Source organism: Cryptomeria japonica, chromosome 1, assembly GCF_030272615.1.
Source record: "Cryptomeria japonica chromosome 1, Sugi_1.0, whole genome shotgun sequence".
NCBI lineage: Eukaryota > Viridiplantae > Streptophyta > Pinopsida > Cupressales > Cupressaceae > Cryptomeria > Cryptomeria japonica.
In genome coordinates this window covers 236,178,740-236,199,855 of record NC_081405.1, presented here as the reverse complement: position 1 = coordinate 236,199,855, position 21,116 = coordinate 236,178,740, and the positions used below count along the sequence as shown (strand labels likewise).

The following is a 21,116-nucleotide window of genomic DNA, read 5'->3' as shown; positions in this document are numbered from 1 at the left end:
TGATGAGCAGTGCACTCTTGGCTGTTGGCCTTCCTGCAAGTGCAAGCCCCTCAATTTTAATTCACATACTTAGTGCAAAAGTATTATCTGAATGTGGGTAGGCTTCCCACCATGGTTTTTCCCTTTACCGAGTTTTCCACGTATAAATCTTGGTGTCATGTGGATGGTATTTATTCTCTGATTATTGCTTATGCTTAATTGGTTTATCTTCTATTTTGGTATTTGGTTTATGCATTCCAGTATTGATCTTTTGGGTTTCGGTATTAAAGTTTTAATTGCTTAAGGTTTCAGTAATTTGGTGACAATTGATTCACCCCCCCCCCCTCTTAGTTGTCTTTTGGTTATTTAAACTGTCTAACAATTGGTATCAGAGCTCTAGTCCTCTCTATAGAAAACTTAACCACATGAGGAAGATCCTATGGCGACTAATAGTTCAAGTTCATCTAGTTCATCTGGAGCTATCTTTCAGAGAGATATTCTTGGGCTTGATGGAATAAATTACACTGTATGGAAGATTCGGATGGAGACTCATCTGAGATGTCTTGGTAAGGAGATTTGGGAGATCACACAGAATGGTGTTACACCTCATAATCTGGCATCTGGCAACCCTCCTCCGGCAAACTTGGATAAGGAGTTTGAGAATGATTGTAGAGAAAGAGAAACCCTCTTGTGTGCACTTTCTAATCAACAAATAATGGGATTAACTGACAAATCATCTACAAAGGCTTTATGGGACAAGTTGGAGACTCTTAATGAAGGTGACCCTATTGTGAAGATTGCTAAACTTGATGGTTACCGGGTGAGATATGAAAACCTGAAGATGGAAGAAGATGAAAGGATTACTGCATTCATGGAAAGGGTAAATGAGATTGTTATGGGAATTCAATGTTGTGGTGAAACTCTAAGTGAAGATGAAATAGTTTCTAAATTTATAAGAGCTTTACCACCGGCTTACAAGATGAAGGTTACTACAATTAATGAATTGAGAACAATGGCTAATACTTTTGTCAACAGAGATACCTTGGTTGGGAAATTATCTACTTTTGAGCTTGAAGAATTTGGACCTTCTGGAGTTGTGAAGTCTGAACCTAGTTTTCATGCATCTGCATCATCAACCGGTAAGCGGTATTGGAAAGCTTTATATGCAAAGGAATTGGATGATATGAAGAGAGAAGATGAAGAATTTGAGCAACTTGAAGCCCTATTTTCTAGAAGGATACCTAAAGGATCAGTAGGAAGTAAGTATGAAGGAAAAGCACCTTTTAAATGGTTTGCATGTAATAAGATAGGTCATTTTGCATCTAGATGTCCTTAAAGGAATTCAAGATTTGAAGAGAGAGCTAGAAGATCTTTTAGACCTAACCCTGAATATCAAAACAAGTATAAGTACTGAAAAAATAGAGATAAATCATGGTACATAGTGGATGAGGAAGGTGTGACTGATTCTGATGATGAACCAGCAAAAGACTCTATTAGTGGTTCTGGCAATGGAAAGGAATGGGTGTTACTGGCTATCAAGGAAGATATTTCGACATTGGAAGAGAATGTACTTGAAGAGAAGGCACTTGCTACTAAAATTGAAGATAAGGATGAATGGGTAATTGATAGTGGATGTTCACATCATATGACTGGAGATAAAAGGAAGTTTCTATCTTTGCAAGAATTTCATGGCGATCTGGTTAGATTTGGAGATGACAAAGCATGTATGATCAAGGGAAAAGGAACTATATCATTGGATGGTAAGCACAATACTGATAATGTTTATTATGTTAAAGGTTTAAGGCATAATCTTTTGAGTGCAGGTCAATTGGTGGATAAGGGATTTCAGTTACAGTTCAAGGATTGAAAATACAAAATCATTAATAGATCTGGTTTGGAGTTTGCAACTGGTACACAGACAAAAGGTAATATATTTTATTTGAATTTCGGTGAGAAGACATGTTTGATTGCACAAATTTATGAGAGTTAGCTATGGCATAAAAGGCTATGTCATGTGAATTTTGATTGCATTATAAAGATCAGTTCAACTAAGGTAGTTAGAGATATACCTAAGATTGTGAAGCCATATAATCTGGTATGTAAAGAATGTCAAATGGGAAAACAGGTCAGAACCTCTTTTAAGAGTATATAAGACAAATCTAATGATGTTCTTGATCTTATTCATACTAATTTGTGTGGCCCTGCTAGAGTTAAAAGCTTTCAAGGTGATAGATATTTTATGCTAATCATTGATGATTATTCTAGATTGATGTGGGTTACTTTTCTAAGGGAGAAATTTGAGGTTTTTGAAAAGTTTAAAATCTTTAAAGCTAAAGTTGAGACAGAGACAGGATTGAAGATTAAATGTTTAAGGTCAGATCATGGTGGAGAATTCACATCTGGTGAGTTTAATAACTTTTGTGAGAAGCATGGAATAAGGAGACAATTTTTTGCTCCCCGGACACCTTAGCAGAATGGAGTTGTGGAAAGGAAGAACAGAACTATCTTGGATGTTGCTAGAACAATGATGATGGAACCTAGTCTACCTCATATCTACTGGAGAGAAACAATGAGCATAGCAGTTTATACATTCAATAGAGTACATATCAAAGGAGAAACCGGTAAGGCACCTTATGAATTATGGTTTGGCAATACACCTACAATTAAGTATTTCAGAATCTTTGGTAGTAAATGTTATATCAGGAGAGATGATATCATTAGAAAATTTGATCCTAGATGTGATGAAGAAATTTTTCTTGGTTATTCAAATGAAAGCAAGGCATATAGATGTTATAATAAGAGATTGTGGAGAATTGTGGAGAGTGCTAATGTCAAGGTGGATGAGCTAAATAAAAGTCAAATTAGAGTTTATGAGCAAGAACTGGCAATGGAAATGATCATAACTGAACCGGTAGCACCTTTACCGGAACAGAATGTTGAACCAGTTACTCCGGCAGTATCAAAAAATTCAACAATAATTGAAGAATCGGGAAGAGGAATAGAAAGTCAGAAGACCCCTAGGTATGTGAGATTGAATCATTCAGAAGATCAAATCATTGGGGATAAGAACAATGGAGTGATGACAAGAAGGAGATTGGCATCTAATGAGGTATGTTTAATTTTCAAGTTGAACCGATATCAGTAATTGAAGCATGTAAAGATGAATGTTGGATAAAAGCTATGGAAGAAGAATTAGATCAAATTGAGAAAAATAACACATGGACTTTAGTTCCCCAGACTAAAAATAAGAATGTTATTGGAACTAAATGGGTTTTTAGGAATAAATTAAATGAAGATGGACAAGTTGTAATAAATAAAGTTAGATTGGTTTGTAAAGGATATTCTCATAAGGAATTGATTATGGTGAAACTTTTGCACCTGTAGCTAGGATTGAAGTTGTAAGATTATTTCTTGCCTATGTTGCACATAAAAACTACAAGGTTTATCAAATAGATGTTAAGTGTGCATATTTAAATGGGGATCTTGATGAGGAAGTTTATATTGAGCAACTTGATGATTTTTCACCTTCAAATGATACAAACATGGTTTGCAAGTTAAGGAAAGCTTTATATGGATTGAAACAGGCACCTAGAGCTTGGTATGCAAGGTTAGATAAATATCTTTTAAAGCTTGGTTTCACTAAAGATTCAGATTAGGATGGAGATGTTGATGACCAAAAAAAGTACTTTTGATGGAGTTTTCTTTCTTGGAAAGAAGTTGGTTTCATGGATCAGCAAAAAACAATCATGTACTTCTTTATCTACTATTGAAGCTCAGTATGTTGATGCTGCTACTAACTATACATAGGTTTTATGGATGAAACAAATGTTGAAGGACATTAAAGTGCATTGCACTGGACTAATAGTTATTCATTGTGATAACTCTGTTGCTATTGACATATCAAAGAATTTGATATTTCACTCTAAGACAAAGCGCATATCTTTTAAGTATAAATTTTTGAAGGAGGTGGAAGAAAATGAAGTTAGACTAGTTGCAGATATTTTCACTAAACCTTTACCTATAGAATCATTTGGGTACCTGAGAAATAGATTAGGGGTTTCTGCCCCTCTAGCAGAGAACTGATTGATGTGATTTGGCATCAGTCTGGTATGTATTATCAGAGATATTATTTATTCTGACATTGATGTGGGGATGCTACTGCTCAGGGGGAGTAGTTAGCCTTGTGTTTCAGTGGTTTTTGTTTTTGCTTTGATATTTTTGTCAGATTTCTGGCATTGATGTCAAAGAGGGAGAGATATATGTGAAAAACAAAGCTTTACAGAGATATCATTCACAGGGGGAGTTTGGTCTTTGTTTCATAACTTCATTGCTATATCTTTGAATGGGAGATTGTTGGTTGTCTTCCATTGGGGGAGACTTGTTTGGCATTTCTTGGCACTTTGACGTTTTTCACATCTAGTGTTGTCATCAATGTCAAAGGGGGAGATTGTTGGCCATTTGGAGGAATTTATTATGTGTTGCATTGATGTTTGTCATTGATGTCAACACTAGTTGTTTTGGATGCTTTATTGGCACCCTTTTGGTCCCGATAGGTTGTTTGGTTTCTGGTTGGATTGGATCATCATGATCCAGTATGCTCTGGTATGTTTGAGTTATGGAATTGGCTTATTCATGTTCATATTCAGTCAGTTGGTTTTGTTCTGGTGATCGGATGCTATCATGTTTGCTAGAAAGCTTGGTTTGTGGTTTCGGTTAGGGTTTCACCGGCAGAGCTTTGATGAAGATCTTTTAATGATATGCATAAGTGGTGTTGGTGCGGCTTCTGGTGAAGATTCGGGATGTTGATGGTGATCATGTTCAAGACTTAGTTGATTGGGATTATTGTTTTAGCGTGTATAGACTTATATTGGGTGTCGGTGTATCTAGGTTATGGACCGGCTTAATGTAACATGTGGATTGGACCTCTCGATGTGTTTCTGGGATGTCTTATGGGTTGGATATTATTCGTTTGGTCTTAGGCCGACATGTTTGGTAATTATGTAATCGTTTTATTGTCTAGTGGCCAACCTGATTGTTTATGGTCGAGGGTTTCTATATATATGATGTAAGATCTCATTGTAGATTATCATGGAATGGGATATGGATATGTAAGGAGCGAATAATGTGATAATCATTCAGGCAAAGGATTTGGTTGATCATTGGTGATCGAGTTGGATTTATGTAAGAGGATTTAGTCCTCCGGTATTGAGCTTAACCGGAACTGTATTCAAGCATAGGAGATGTTATCTTTGCAGTTCATTCATTTTTTCAGATTGTAGTTTAGATTTCTATGTAGTCAGTGAGACTCCTTTTGTGATGAGCAATGTGCTCTAGGTTGTTGGCCTTCATGCAAGTGCAGGCCCCTCAATTGTAATTCACATACTTACTGCAGAAGTATTATCTGATTGTGGGTAGGCTTCCCACCGTGGTTTTTCCCTTTACCAAGTTTTCCACGTATAAATCTTGGTGTCATGTGAATGGTATTTATTCTCTGATTATTGCTTATGCTTAATTGGTTTATCTGCTATTTTGGTATTTGGTTTATGCATTCCAGTATTGATCTTTTGGGTTCTGATATTAAAGATTTAATTGCTTAAGGTTTCGGTAATCTGGTGACAACTGATTCACCCCCCCCCCCTTCTCAGCTGTCTTCCAGTAATTTGAACTGTCTAACAAATATCCCATTGCCAACAAAAGAACAACGCAAATCACAAGTTGTCTCTCTTATCTCAGATCGTTTGAAAATGTATCAAGAAAAATGTAGCATAGAGCATTTCATCCAAAGCCTTCAAGATTACATATGACCTAGACATCTAAATTTAACATATGCAAAGCAAGTCTATGATCTATGACATCTAGATAAATTTGTTAATTATTTTAATTAAAAGAAATCATTCTCTTTCTAATAAAAAATAATTCTTTTTGTAAAATATATTTCTAAGATTTTTTTCAATTTCTTTCATTCCCTTTTTTCTATTTTTCTTTTAAAAACATAAAACGAACTACTTTCTCTTTTTTAAGTTTATTTCATTCTTCTAAGAATGTATCAAAAGAGATAGATTATATATGTGTATTTTTTTCTTTTAAAAAATTATTTGTTTTGAATATATTGTTTATAAAACTTCTTGTTATAGGAATCACAATGGCAATCAATTCTAGTTCAATAGCTCAACTTAATTTATAACAAATTTGAAGTCTCCTCAATGCAGGTATTGAAAGTTCATTTGTATGAAGTACCTAAACAAAGCATAAAAAAAATTTATTGAAAATGTAAATGCTATCAAAGCAAATGAGCAAATATTATGAAGCAAGAGCAAGCAAATGAACTAGCAAGCTATAAAGAAAATTACAACTTAGCTAGAAAAAAGATAAAAGGTAATGAACCCTTTCAATCCTCTAATAACCCCATCTAATTCCCAATGTTGTGGCAAAGACCCACCCATTTTTTGCCACTACTTAAAATGAAAAAACAACTACAAACACAAGACCAAAGGGACCTTTGAAAAAATTACATTATAAATAAACAAAAAGACATCGCTCATCAACACATAATTAAATGTATTTATGCAAATGAGTTGGCTTTCAATGTTTTTGATTAAAAAGCAACGTTGACTAGGGCATCGACCCTTTAACATAGTCAAAGACTATCTACAGCACATTAACATATCAGGCAGGCAAACAAAGGGGCTACAAGACAAAAAACAAAACCGACCCAAATCAAGGAAGAATAGAAGCATCCAAGCCTTATTGGGAGAGGATTGGGGAAGGGGGGAAGATCTCCCCCTCTGGCTTCAGCGAACCACCACCCATGCAATACAATCATTAGGATCATCTAGAGAGAGATCGTTCAGAAAGGGGGTATGCATGATAGGGACCAGTAGAAGCATCATCAAGCTACAAAGGAGCCATGGAAACAAGTACCTTGTCAAGTGCAACCCTGGTAGCTTTCGAAGATTGTAGAGAAACTGTAGTAGGTTGCAGAGGAGCTGCAGAACAAGGCTACGAAATCTCAACACCGATAGGATCAGCAGGTGACTCTTCACCTGAGCCATCCAAAATTTCTTCAGAAGCATATATTGTCAAATGATCAAGCATCCTTCCTCCAAGTCACAACCCCATTACGTCGATAGATAGAGAAATCCAAAGCCAAATGTCATGTAGAGAAGCACTTCCAACATCGAAAGGGGAGGCCTTCAAAATCAAGTGGTTGCGTCTAGGGCCTATCCCAACCATGAGAACCACATCTCTAGGGAGAGGCGAAGCAACATTAAAGTCGACCAAGAAAAAAGCTAAGGTGGAGTGGCACGTAAAGGAAGCGTCATAATCCACCATCAAGAAGCGACCAATGGAGTTGCCAATGGCCTCATAATAGGATTGTTCCCAAAAATGAAGGAAAAGGTTCAGGAGACGAACCCACGTTGGACGCACATTAAGTGGTTCGGTAAGAGGATTGAAGGTAGTGGTCCAGGGCTTGATAGAGAGAGGGTGGACACCCCGGGCCCACAACTTACCCAAATCAAATCTCAATCAATCGGGGAGGTAAAGGAGGCAATTAAAAAGCCTTTAGCACACAAAAATAGCTCAATATTGTAAGTAACCAAAGGTTTCCAGAAGTCACTTATCCAGTGAGGGAGATCCAATAGGGAGTGCTAGAGCCCAAAAAATCTGCACATTGGGGCACAACGTTGGTAGAAACCAATGTTGTCCACAACATCCTACCCACAAACAATCACGAGGGATAATTTGGCACAAGGGAGCGGATGAACACCTTTGGAGGGATGAGCTACAAATCTTGCCACACGAGCAAAACTATGCTTACCAGCAAGCAGGGGCATGTACGGAGCCTTCGAAGTGTTCTTGCCAGAAGTAGCAGCTACACCATGGGCCAGAGTCAAAACCATAAAACCCATGGGAGGAGTGCACTTGACAAGAGAAATGGTTGCAGCAGCACCAAGAGAGGCCGCCAAGGGGGTCTCTCTAGCCCGAAGAGAAGAACCCACTGTTGCCAAGAAAGTCGAGGGAGCTGAAGCAAGATGAATCACAAAGGGGTCCAGCGAACCAGGAGCCGAAACAATCAAGCAAGCAGAGGTAGAAGGAGGTGGACCAAACGAGGAGGGAAGGAGAGAGTTCAAACCAGCAAGAGCGAGATAGCCATTGCGAGTAGCCATCATGTTGTAAAAGTTTGGCTTTCAATGTTATTCATTAATCATATTGACAAAAAATGGTGAAAAGAATTAATGAGACTCCAAAAGGTACAAACATTTGGGTTATGAGAAGATGTCACCTTCTTAGAAAAAGAGATCAAACTAGCATATCCATCCTATAAAAAATCATAGGTCAAAACAAAGGTGTTCATTGTATTTGGTGAATAAAAAAATGCTAAAAATCAACCCTTGATTAATGTCATAACAATGTCCCATGAAGAGGCAATGTTTTTGAAAGTCTTGAATTACAATGGCCAAGTGAAAGATATATCATTTATTGTTGATATTCTCAAAAAAATCAAAGGAAGTAGGACCTCATAATGTTCATCAAATCTTGACAAACAATTAGAGTTGTTGGACTTTAAGTTAAGGAATGATGTTCACATATCTTTCAAAACCTCTGCAATCCACACTCTTAATCTTATACTACAAAATATTATAAATAAAATTTGATTGAATCAAAGAGTTGCATGCAATTATTGACGACGTCCACCACATGTTGCCAGAGATTTACAAATTATTTTCAAAATAAGAGCTATTGAAAGGCAAATATAACAATATAAAAAAAAAAAAAAATGTGCCTCTTACTATTGTTGAAGCTCATGTTGAACCCCTCGGTGCTACTAACTTGGCCTCCTCTGGCCCTATGACTGTTGCTCTTGTTCTACATCATGGATCCACTCCTACTGAATTTGTTATTGTTGATGTTCTATTGCAATAGCCTACTAATGTTTTGTTGCAACAAACTACTACCATTCTGTTGCAACAACCAACTATCAATGCTAATTGTAACTCTGCAAGGCTCTCCCAACCTAATCCTTCCTTTGATGATCTTAACGATAGCATTGCCTGAACCACGGTTCGTTGCAAGCGGAAGGGAAAATCTTCCCCCCTCCCCCAAATTTGCCTTGGCTCGAATGATTTTTTCCACCTTTGAGTTGGGTTTTGGGATGTCGCTGGTTTGACCTTGATTCCTCAGGTGACCTAGGTTCCACTGGAATTCGCACCCCTATTTTTTGTATCTTTTACTACCTTTATTCTATGTTTTTAAGGGTCTACACCCTTGTCTTTGTAATGTTGATAGGTCAATGCCCTAGTTAATGCTGCTTTAATAATCAAAAACAATATAAAATTTTATATTATAATTTCACTTCAATTAATTGAATTTATTTTTTAAATCTGAAGTATTTAAATTATTATTTGATTGTGTATTATATTTTTCCTTTAAAGTTTGTTTTCAATTATTTAATTTTATTGTTGCATAGGTTGTTTACACATTTTTTTTTCACCTCACACACAATCAACTTGAAAAAATTTGCTAATTTTTTAAACACTTCATTAGCATGGTGATTAGCCAAAATTGGTCCATATGGAAGTAAAGCAACACCAAGAGAGCAACAAATATTAAAAGAATAATCTTACAACTCTTGTGGAATCACGTGGATATCTTTTTAAGTTCACCAAAAAGCTCATTTTGAATTTGATTTGTTATATTAACATATACCAGCCTCACTTGAAAGAGATACATGATAACGTCAACTTAACGACTGAAAAAAATATAAAGAACATCATAAATGCAAAAGAGCGAAACCTCGAAAAAACATTACCAACTTAATGATTGATAAAATGAAGAGCATCATAAATGCAAGTGTATGACCTCAAAAAAACTTTCTTCAAACAAATACACAATTATTGAAAATAGATGGAACACAATGACCATAACACCACATCTTCCCTTTACAATGGATCCACAATATTATAATACTAAGATTTTCTCTATACCAACAAAGGTTGCCCCACATAGAGATTTCGAAATTGTTTAAGGATACTACACGACACTTTGTAGACTCTTCCGTTTACGTTGATTTTGTTGTTTATATGATATTTCGTGATATTCTATCTTATTGATGACCAAAATGAGAGCCCAGAGACCTGTACAATACCATTTTAAACAAATATTTACACAGCTTAAAAGGATTTGCCAAAATGGAATTCTAACCGTTTTTCTTCTGAGACCTCAACCACAGATTCAAATTACATTTGGAATGTATGGCAAAAGTTAGTTAATGAGACAGCACATCTACAACTATTGAGACTTTTATCGGATTTGAAGTAGCTAATCTACAAACACAAACAGACTAAATCATAGAAGTGTGTTGTTGCATAGATGTATCACAATAAATGGAAGGTTGATTTACAAGTTACATCAGAATCTGTAATTCCTTCAATAAAGCTTATCTGAAATTCATGGAAAACTACGAGAAGAATTGCTACGTCCTATTTGACACCTGCTACTGTAATCCAACTTCACCCATATTCCAGTAGCGGTGACAAACCATTTGACCATGTAACAACAAAAATATTCTGATGTTATACTTAATAAACAATTCAAACTAGATAAGTCGAGCCTCGATATAATTAATAATAAAAAAAAGATGTTTATCATTAACAACATTACTACACACTAGTAAAAACAGTCAAGCCTTTATTACTTCTGAAGAGATAGACTGAGAATCCCCAGGCCGAGATAGTATGCCCTGAACAAAATCATATATATTATATATAACATAGAAGAATAAACCATTCACTGACATTGATTCAAACGTCAAAAACACAAGATACGATCACAAATTCAAAACATCAATTTACACTAAGTACAAACATGGTTTACGCTGAACAACAAGAAACTGCTACATTTTATCAATGAATAAAGAGGATAAATGAATCACCTACAGCATCTGTTCTAGTAAAGATCCAACAATAGAAAACTGGGTCAAATGGTTACTACACTGGATGCCCACACAGGTAGTGAAATAACAAATCAAAATGCATAATTGTAGACTCCAACACAACAATGCTAAATACACGACTCCAAATGCCTGAAGGATCTCCTGCGAATAACATATACCTAAATCTCCCACTACATCATTAGAAAATAGTATCATCAAGGCTCCATAATAGTTTGCGGCTAGCAGCAGGAGGTGCCAATCCAGGAATATCACGAATATTCTTGTTCTTTGGGTTCACAATCTGAAATGTTGATAGTCCACAAAAATTTAGAACTTGAATTATGTCATGGTTGGCATAAAACATACCAATGGCATAAAACATACCAAATGAAGAACACTCACCTTAACAACAATTATAGCTATCACACCACAGACAATCAAGAATAGAAAGGCCATAATACAACGATCTGTGGCCATCTGCAAGATGTAAACAAAAGGTAACTAAAGGAAATCTATACACATTATTCAAAAAAGAGATTAGATTGCATTCATCCAGAGATTAAAACATAGAAGTGCACACACCTGTCTCCCAATCTCCTTCACCAGTTGAGAAGCTTTTTTTATTGAGAACTGAATTGTATCCAGCTCATTCACAATCTTGCCCATTTGTTCTGTCTAGAAAGCACACATAAACCATCTTAGCAAATTCACTGGTACACACATCCATTCAGATGTTAAACACACAACTGAAGACAAAACAAATATCAACAAATAATAAGAGCTACAAATGGGACGTAACATCACCTCATCGTCTTTGCCAAGCAGCAAAACACAATTTAAATATTGTGCTCATAAAAGTGGGTCCTTATTTTCTATGAAAGCCCTTTTTGAGAATAGCCACATAATCCCCAAACAAAGCATTATCAGAAGAATTTCCAATGTTTTAGTCCACTGACCTCCAGCCATGGATGCCTTAATCAAACTTAACTTCTTGCAAGCAAAGATACTAAAACAACTTTACCATGGGCTGCAATATGATGAAAACCATTCCTATACTAATTTCAGGCCTCAGTTCCAGGAAACTAGGTATGGAATACATATCCAACATCTTTTCAACTAAACTTCCAAATTGTATGCAACACAACTTATGAACTATGTTGCAGCATATCTGGTGAGAAGAATCGCCCAGGGGATGGGTTGAAGACAATGGATTTGTTCCAGGCAAACCTAGATTGAATCTAGCAGGATCCAGCTGAACCAATACAGAACCCGCACATTTCTTGGCACTTTTTAATTCATTTTAAACCTTTGACTTTGACTAGGATGGACCAAAATGAATTTCTAACCCTAAAAGTGATGTAAAAGCATTTGAAAGACTAAAATAGACTACTTTCACCTCATTGTGAATGTTAAACACAAAAACTTCATTCTTGCTTGCCATCACACAAATTGAATTGAAGATTGATCAATGAATGTTCCAAAGAGGTTGGATTGCTATTTCAACACATGGGTTTGTTCCAGGCAAACCTAGATTGAATCTAGCAGGATCCAGCTGAACCAATACAGAACCCGCACATTTCTTGGCACTTTTTAATTCATTTTAAACCTTTGACTGACTAGGATGGACCAAAATGAATTTCTAACCCTAAAAGTGATGTAAAAGCATTTGAAAGACTAAAATAGACTACTTTCACCTCATTGTGAATGTTAAACACAAAAACTTCATTCTTGCTTGCCATCACACAAATTGAATTGAAGATTGATCAATGAATGTTCCAAAGAGGTTGGATTGCTATTTCAACACATGGGCAAGAGCCCATTTGCTGCCAAAACAATCAGACGAAGATTATTGTACAAGAAATAAGCCTTATTGGTTTTTAAACAAAATCTTTTGTTTTGTTCTCATTCTTCTATGACTGTATGCTTAAAATATTAATATTAAATCAGTTAGGTTATACATATTGTTTTTTCATTTGTTTCAAACATGTTTCTCAAATCTACTTCAACACACACCCAAAGTCTCCTCTTTGGAAGTATGTTGCTATGATACAACCAATTCCATGTACTTGGGTGTGTAAATGGATTTGCAATAGGAGTGGTGTCAAAGATTCAAGCTTATATAGACGAGAAAACTCATTTATGTGGCATTTTCAGACAAAGCATCAAAGCTTGCCCTGAAAAAAATGTACACATGCCATCAAAGCGAGTGATTGCATATATGAACAAGCTGGAGCAAGTAGATGAAGCAGCAAACCATAGAGAAAATCATCTTTTGGCAAACAAATGATCTCAAGGAATAAAGCCCCCTCTCCATCCAGTTCAAAGGTGCATGGGCAATGAAGAGCTTTAGTCAAAGGAGAAATTTGTAAAATATATTATGGATTTGTAATTTTCTATGATAATGATCAATCATCATATCATATATAACACTCTGATGTGCATTGTACTCCTTTTTATGTGCAGAATCTATCTTGCCAGATCCATTAGGTATGTAGCCAAATCCAGGTACAACTCGTACCAGATTTGGATTCTGGTTCAGTTGTGAATTCAGCATCTTACCCCTCTGAGTTACATTAGCATTTCATGGATGAAAAAACCTCCATGGATCGCAAGAGACTGACTAAATAATAGTCATCTTACTGCATTTTTATTAGAATATTTAATTATATTTTAGTCACCTATATTTAGTTCCTTGTTTAATGGTCATTTAGCTTTTTAGATAATTAGCTTTTAAGCTTTATTTAGCATTTGGCTTTTTCTTTTTAGTTAATTAGCTTTTAAGCTTTATTTAGTGTTTAGCTTTTTGGTAGTTCACTTTAAACGACTTGTTCTTAATTTAGAACGTCATCTTGTAATCTCTATATATACGCTTGTATATTGTTGAATACATCATCCGATTATTCAATCATTCATTCAATTTATTTTTCATGGTATCAAAGCCGGTCAATGGGATTCTTTAAAGTTTGGCAAATTTTTTAATAAAAATTCATGCCCTTCTTTCTGAATAATTTTCAGATTTTTTTATTGTTTTTTTTATAAAAAAACAATTTTGCTTTTTAGAAGGCTTTTTGAGGGTTTTTAGTTTGTGGGTGAATTTCTATGTTGGGCAGCAGTTCATATTTTTTTTAGGGTTCTGGAGATTTTCGGGCCTGCAACCTGGAGGTCTTTTTTTTTTTTTTGCAGATTGAAAATTTCTTTAGGGTTTCTACAATTTTTGACTAGGGTTTTGACCGTTCAGTTCAAGTCGAAATTTTATTCTGGGTGCAGATTCTCAAGACCTCAACTGGATCGTTGTCAGATTTTTCTGGGTGCATCGTTTTTGTGCCTTGATTTTTGAGCCGTCGGAATCTGCATTCTGTTTTCAGATTCTTCGTGGGTTTTTCGAGAGCTTTTCTGGGTTGGTCTCATATTTTTCTGGGTGCCTCGTTTTCCTCGCCTCGAATTTTGTGCCAGCAAATTTGCCTTAGAATTTAAAAACAGTTCGCAATTTTTGTTATTTTTGTAGACGTTGGGCTTTTTGGGCACCGTTTATGCTGTTTTAAGTGTGCAGAAAATTTTAATTTTTGGGTTTCTTCCAAACCTCGAAATTCGTGCCTTGGAATTCGTGTCAGAATTCTCCTATAGGGTTTCAAATTTTTTGTGCAGCTGCTTCTATTCTGATTTTTGAATCAAATTCTTTTGTCTCATGCTTTCACTAGGTTGACCTCGTTCAACCTCCATTTTTGTGATGGCATCTTTGACCAACATCATGTTGGAACACAATCAAAACTTCAACAGCTGTCACAACACCTGGAAACAATGCATGTTCACGATATCTGAATATCGTTACCTTAGTCAAATTGAGTTAGGCCAGACCTCGTCTTAGAGGTCCCAAGGTTTTCACGATTTTTTCCTGAAAAATTGTCTTTCGGTTTTCTGATTTTTTGCCATAAAAAATCATGGGAGGGTTTTGCTTGATTTTTTTCTCAAAAATCAGGGTTTTACCACGTGATGTCTAATATTTTACCATGTGATGTTGTCTGGTGTTTTCCCGCATGATGTCTAAAGTTTTACCGCGTGATGTTTGGTGTCTCATCACGTGGTGTTTTGGGTCTTGCCATGCGAAGTTTCCGGGTTTTGTTTGATTTTTTCCACAAAAATCGTTTCAAGGGTTTTTACCATTTTTTTCCACAAAAATGATGATTTGTATCTTCAGTTTTGGAGGGTTTGCCGAGTTTTCCTCAAAATCATGGTTTCAGGTTTAAGTTTGGTTACCCAACGTCAGGTTGGATGGATTCTGGTATTCTTGGTCATTAACACTTTTCAGATCCAAGGAGAGTCTCCCCACCGCAACAGAGTGTTCTTTTCATTTGTGATCAAAAGACCTGCAGTGTCTTCTGTAGGGTAGTTAGTAGATAGAATGACCATTAAGGGAGGGTATTAGAATATTTAATTATATTTTAGTCACCTATATTTAGTTCCTTGTTTAATGGTCATTTAGCTTTTTAGTTAATTAGCTTTTTAGTTAATTAGCTTTTAAGCTTTATTTAGCATTTAGCTTTTTCTTTTTAGTTAATTAGCTTTTAAGCTTTATTTAGCATTTAGCTTTTTGGTAATCGAACTCCGTTGTTTTGTTTTGTTTTGTTTTTCGATTTGCTAGAAAGACATAGTATCAATTTGATTTCCCCTTGAACATTTTATTCCAATATGTGTGCCTTGAGGAGGACTCAAACCTCGTTGATTTCTTTGGGATCCTGTGAGTATTCGCTTTCTAAATAAGCACCCTGCTTTTGAACGAAGAGAACTTTTTGTTCCTAAAGAACTTGTGAAGAGTATTTATCTTACTTATTCTTCAACAAGGGACCTAAAATTCAGTATTAAAAAAACGTTAAAGGCTATTCTAAAGCGTAAAAAGGTGAGAAAAATAGCCCTAGGAATGAAAATTCAGACTAATGATGACGATTTACCTCTTAACATTAAAATGGAAGAAAAAGAAAATTTTGAAAATTTCAAACACTTTCAAGAAATTGGTATCCGATTGAGACGTGTATTACCATATTCCCAATCGGTGATAAGTGAACGTTGGTTCCATGAAAAAACACGGGATGATAAGTTTAAACAACGTTTGCTCAAGGGAGAAAGGGAAAATAGAGATTTATTATCTAATGAAACTCTTATTTATAAAACTCTATCCGAAAGTCATGAATATTTATCAAATTTATTCTTCTCTAATAGAATGTTATTTAAACAAATGATCGATACATTGTTAAAAACAAAATGGCTTTCTCCGAATGCCATTGATTGCTTATTAGCGGAAGGATTGAATAAGAATAAAAAAGCCTAGATCTTTCATTTCAATATAAATTGATATTACGATGATGTAAGAGTAAGCACAGTAAAAAATATGAACCAAGTCAGTTCGCTTGAACTTGATGACATATTCTCTACTATGTTTACTCTTTCTTTTTTATTCCGAAGAAATAATCTTTCATTTGATTCTATAGATTCCTATTATTTGTTCAAATTTGATCGGTCCGGATTTTGCATAGACTTATTCTATTTAGATCCGCATAATAGACTAAAAAAAAAAAAAGAATTGTTTTTCCCTTGACTTTCTTGGTTTACATTGCCGATTGGCGTGCACAGCCGCTCGGAACCTATATATCTATTGATACCATTTTATCATAGGCCATTGAAATAATCCTGAGCAACCAAACCACGCCACCCAAACTAAAGCATAAAAGTAAACATCTTTCATCAAATCAATTCCTAGTTAAATAATGCAAAACTACACGGATAAGCTGACATTAACCCGTCAATTTTGAATTGAATTTGTGATTCAAAAAAAAAATGATATTTCAAGATATAAATAAAAAATTAGCATGTTAATAACAAAAATGGATAAAAAAAAGATTGTCACTCTCATTCTTTTTAGTAGAGAATGAAGAATTAATCCCGAAGGATTCGGGGAGCTTTTTTGTTACAAAATATACTAATCATTCGTGTTAAAACAGGAAAACTGCCCAATCAAGTCACTTTAAACGACTTGTTCTTAATTTAGAACGTCGTCTTGTAATCTCTATATATACGCTTGTATATTGTTGAATACATCATCCGATTATTGAATCATTCATTCAATTTATTTTTCAATTTTGAATCAATGAGTAAGAGCCTAACATCATGTCTGCTTTCCTTACTTGCAAAGGTTACAATACATGATGGTTTCTGCCCTTGGATGGTTCAAGTCACAGCTCATGGTAAAAATCCCTATCTGTGAAGTCCAAGTCACACCTCCATACCCTAGACCTGCTTCCATTACATGCTCTAGGCTGATATTGAAAATTTACATTAGCTTTAATATTTTTAAAATTTAATAAGTTTTTATATGATATCTAAATTTTAATATTTTTAATTTAATATGAAATGTATATTATTTAGCTTAATAATATATTTAAAATTGAATATTAATTAATTTAATAATATATTTAAAATTGAATGTATAAGATTGAGATTTTGGATTGATAAAAATGAAGAATATATATGATCTTTACTTGTTCTTTCACAGATCAACCCAACCCCAAAAAAGAATTTGCGATCCACAAACCTGAACCAAGATCCAACTAGAGCCAGCAACATAGTGCAAAACTAATGGAGAAACTACCTATAGATTCTTTAAATTCAATGGTTTCCCTGTTATTTAAGTTTATTTTATTAATTGAGGAATATTTTTAGTATGCCAACTTCCAAGTCCCTAGTCCAAGTCAAAAATTTTACCTGCCAGACTTTTGCCAAGTCTGGGTTTTTAAACTATGATTTAAAGAACTGATGAGGAATAGTAGCAAAATAGTAATGATGCTTAAATGGAAACGAGAAAACTAATAGCATTTGAGCTTAATCACACTCAAGATATTATAGCAAATAGCCAAGCAAAAGCATAGAAGAAAACCTTAAAATTAAAGACAGCAGAGAACTTCATCAATACTCACCTGACCCTTCAGTTGTGCTGCAGTCTGTGCCCCAACATTTACAGTTTCTTCAACTACCTATGCATCACAAAGTTTGAGAAAGGACTCAACAAGTTATATGACATGCTACTATATCTACAAAGACAACGGGAAAAGAGCACCGACTTTTAGGAATCATTTCAAACATGTATTCTGGCTCATATAAGGATGAAAACACAATATTCTTTCTTTGTCTCATTTGAAATAGATGTTGATTGATATATTTACTTTTTTGGTTCGATCTATGGCTTGATCAGTCTCATCCATCATTTTTGTTCCATGCCCAACAAGTTCTTGATTACTCATTGCTGCAACCAACATTTAAATCTATTAATTTTATCACACTATAAACTAAATTATATATGGAAACAAACTTTTAGTGCAGATTAGTTTTCCAAAGATCAAAAAAGAAAATGTAAACGTAGACTTTAAAAGTTACAGACAGAACAAGCTGCTGATCATTCTTTTAGACAGAGCCAGCTGTGAATGCAAATCACTAAAATGCATTGATCTCTACTTCTATAGGAGTGTCCCAAACAGTATATAAAGAAACAAAAATACAACTACATAATAATGGATGAATTTAGAACACGCCTGCAGTCATCTCATGAAAGGTATGAATCAACACAACTGGTGTAATATCTCCACAAGCCAAACAAATTCGTAATACCATATGTAGGTATGACATCTTTTAGACAGTGCACATGCGGTCATGCAAACCAATAGAATGCACCGATCTCTACTCCTACAAGAATGTCCCAAACAGTATATAAAGGAACACAAAATCAACAACATATTAATGGACCAATTTAGAACATGCCTATGCTTATGTACGTATAACCAAACACTTTCCCCAAAATCCCTCCCATGGAAAGGAGGACAAAAACTTTAGATTAGTGGCAAAGAAAGAAACACAAAATATCTTTCAGTCTAAAACTAAAAAGCCTGAAATTTTCTTTACTCGATGAAAAAGTTGCAAGGAAATGATTCTGGTTATAGTGTGTCATGACAACATCCATACATAAAATAATAAAATATTACAAATACAAGAGGGAAAACCCATGATATTAATGTTATGTGCATAAAGGGAGCTTAACAAACACTACATGATACAAATAGGTTTATTTATTATGATTTATGAGTCAGGTTGAGTTAGTTCTGTTTTTTTCAATTATTAAGATTATATGAATATATTATTTATTAGTTTTTCTCAAAAATGCCTGAGAAAGATGGGATCCTTGATGAAAAAAATTTCCAAGATTCAAAAACATTCAGGACCCTGCAAACCTGTGGAACTCAGATATTATCTGGAAGAACCAGATCTAGGATCAGTACCTGAATGATTTTGGTCCCCAAGTACCTGAGTGTTGATGTGTTTTTATGCACATGCAAACACAGAATAAAATACCCAAAAGTATCTTATGCTCTCTTGATCAAAGTCTCTTAAATGCTGAAGATTCGCTTAAGGATCACTTGAGATAACTCCAAGGTTCTTGTATGTCGAATCACAACATGTGGATAAGAACAGTTGATAGTTGTGTTTGCTGTTTCATCAAGGGACCTTACGTATTCTTAAGACATTAATGCTCAAGGAATGGTGTTTAAGTGATATGCAATGAAGCTCTCTTACCACTACTACTAGACGTTTATCAAAAAATAGCAAAAGAATAGGGTTGAGAAATGCTAAAACTATATCTAAGAATGCAAGGATTAAGGATGATTTTAGTGAAACTCGAGTAGTCTTAGTTTTGCCAAACAAGAACAACTCCACTAAGGCTAATGCAATCTTCTAAGGGGATCGGATGATTTTCCAATTATTATCAAGCAGCAAAGACACCATCAATTGGATGCATATCAATGATTAAATAACAATTGAACTTAAGCACATTTAAATATTCTAGTTGACCACACAAGGCATATTTGCAATCAACAAACAGCTAGTGGTATGGATTAAGAGTTCCACAATAAATCTTACACAACATTCTATCATTCAATTTTAATACTTAAAAAAAAATTCTAAAACTTAGATTGAGAAGATGAATAACCATGCATATGCTTTAAAGATTAAGTAGAAAACCCCACACTTCAATGTCTTTATTAATCCAGTAGCAAAATAGCAACAATTGTTCAAGTTCCTCTCATACATTCAAATAAAAGAAATGGCAGCTTATATAGAGCTCCAAAATGACGAAATGGACAGTTGAGATTAAAACCCTAATTAGGGTTAGTTGTGGCCAACTAACCAGTTACATAATCAACCAATAGAAATAAGGCATGTTTTGACACAAACTTCTAAAAAATCTCCACCAATGAGAAAATAAACACCACATGCAACTCATAACAAACTTTCTTCTAGAAGCTCATTTCCTTGATCCTTCTCTTTGATTGCAAATGCAATGAATCTGGACATCACTGCGTTGAGCTCCTCCATGGACAAGTTAGGCAAATTATCGAGTTTGAACTCGATCACCTCCAATGCATCAGCACAAGTAGCAAAGACCTTTTGCCATTCCATTTCCTGTTTTCAAAACATTCCCATGAAGGCCATGAATGAACATGCTCCTGTCAAAACAGCATCTGAGAATCCCGTGGTTGGCAAGAAGATAGACTTTATTTGATTATGCAATTCCTCAGCACTAAAACCATCTTCATCAAGCATATCTTGCAGGAACATTTCTCTAGTTGAAATGATGAATTGTTCTTGAATTGCTTTGAGCGATTCCTCCATCTTGATGCAATCATCCTTCGTCTTATCAATAGTTTCCTTCTTAGTCACCAAAATGCAATACCATTTGTTTAAGTCATAAACTGCTTTTGCATCCATTACTCCACCATCAATCAACATTTGTTTGAGAATTTCCTTCAATGCTTGAGTAAACCTAGGAAAAGTAAACATGCTTTATTAACCTAAGCAAGCTTAATTAAAGTGTAAGAAAACCTAGGAAAAGGGAAAATAATAAACCTAACTAGGAAAATAAAAACCTACACTAACACCCCCCATTAAGCGTAGCCTAGGTGGATAAACATATGGGTCCCGACAAATGAAGTCTGATGAGGCACCCATGTACATAGGATTCCCCCAAAATAGAGAAGAAGCCCCCCCCCCAAACAAAAGAGAGTACCTGTTGTGACGTTTTCACACATCGCCCCATTGCAAATGGGGACCCATGTTTTTTGCTTTTTAGGGTTTGTTTTTTTTTGGTCTTTTAGGGTTTTGTTAG

At 35.0% G+C, this 21,116-nt stretch overlaps 1 protein-coding gene across 1 annotated transcript in view; it reads right to left on the bottom strand.

Annotated features, from left to right (window-relative positions):
* Positions 1-10,802: 10,802 nt before the first annotated feature.
* LOC131042237 (novel plant SNARE 13) overlaps positions 10,803-21,116 on the bottom strand; it is a 40,647-nt gene continuing 30,333 nt past the window's right edge. The window contains exons 6-10 of the mRNA XM_057975563.2: positions 18,124-18,203; positions 17,878-17,934; positions 11,495-11,587; positions 11,315-11,389; positions 10,803-11,213 (exon numbers count right to left, since the gene is read on the bottom strand). Coding sequence (XP_057831546.1) covers positions 11,112-11,213; positions 11,315-11,389; positions 11,495-11,587; positions 17,878-17,934; positions 18,124-18,203 — 407 coding nt within the window. The 3' untranslated portion in view covers positions 10,803-11,111. The remainder of the gene's footprint in view (positions 11,214-11,314; positions 11,390-11,494; positions 11,588-17,877; positions 17,935-18,123; positions 18,204-21,116) is intronic.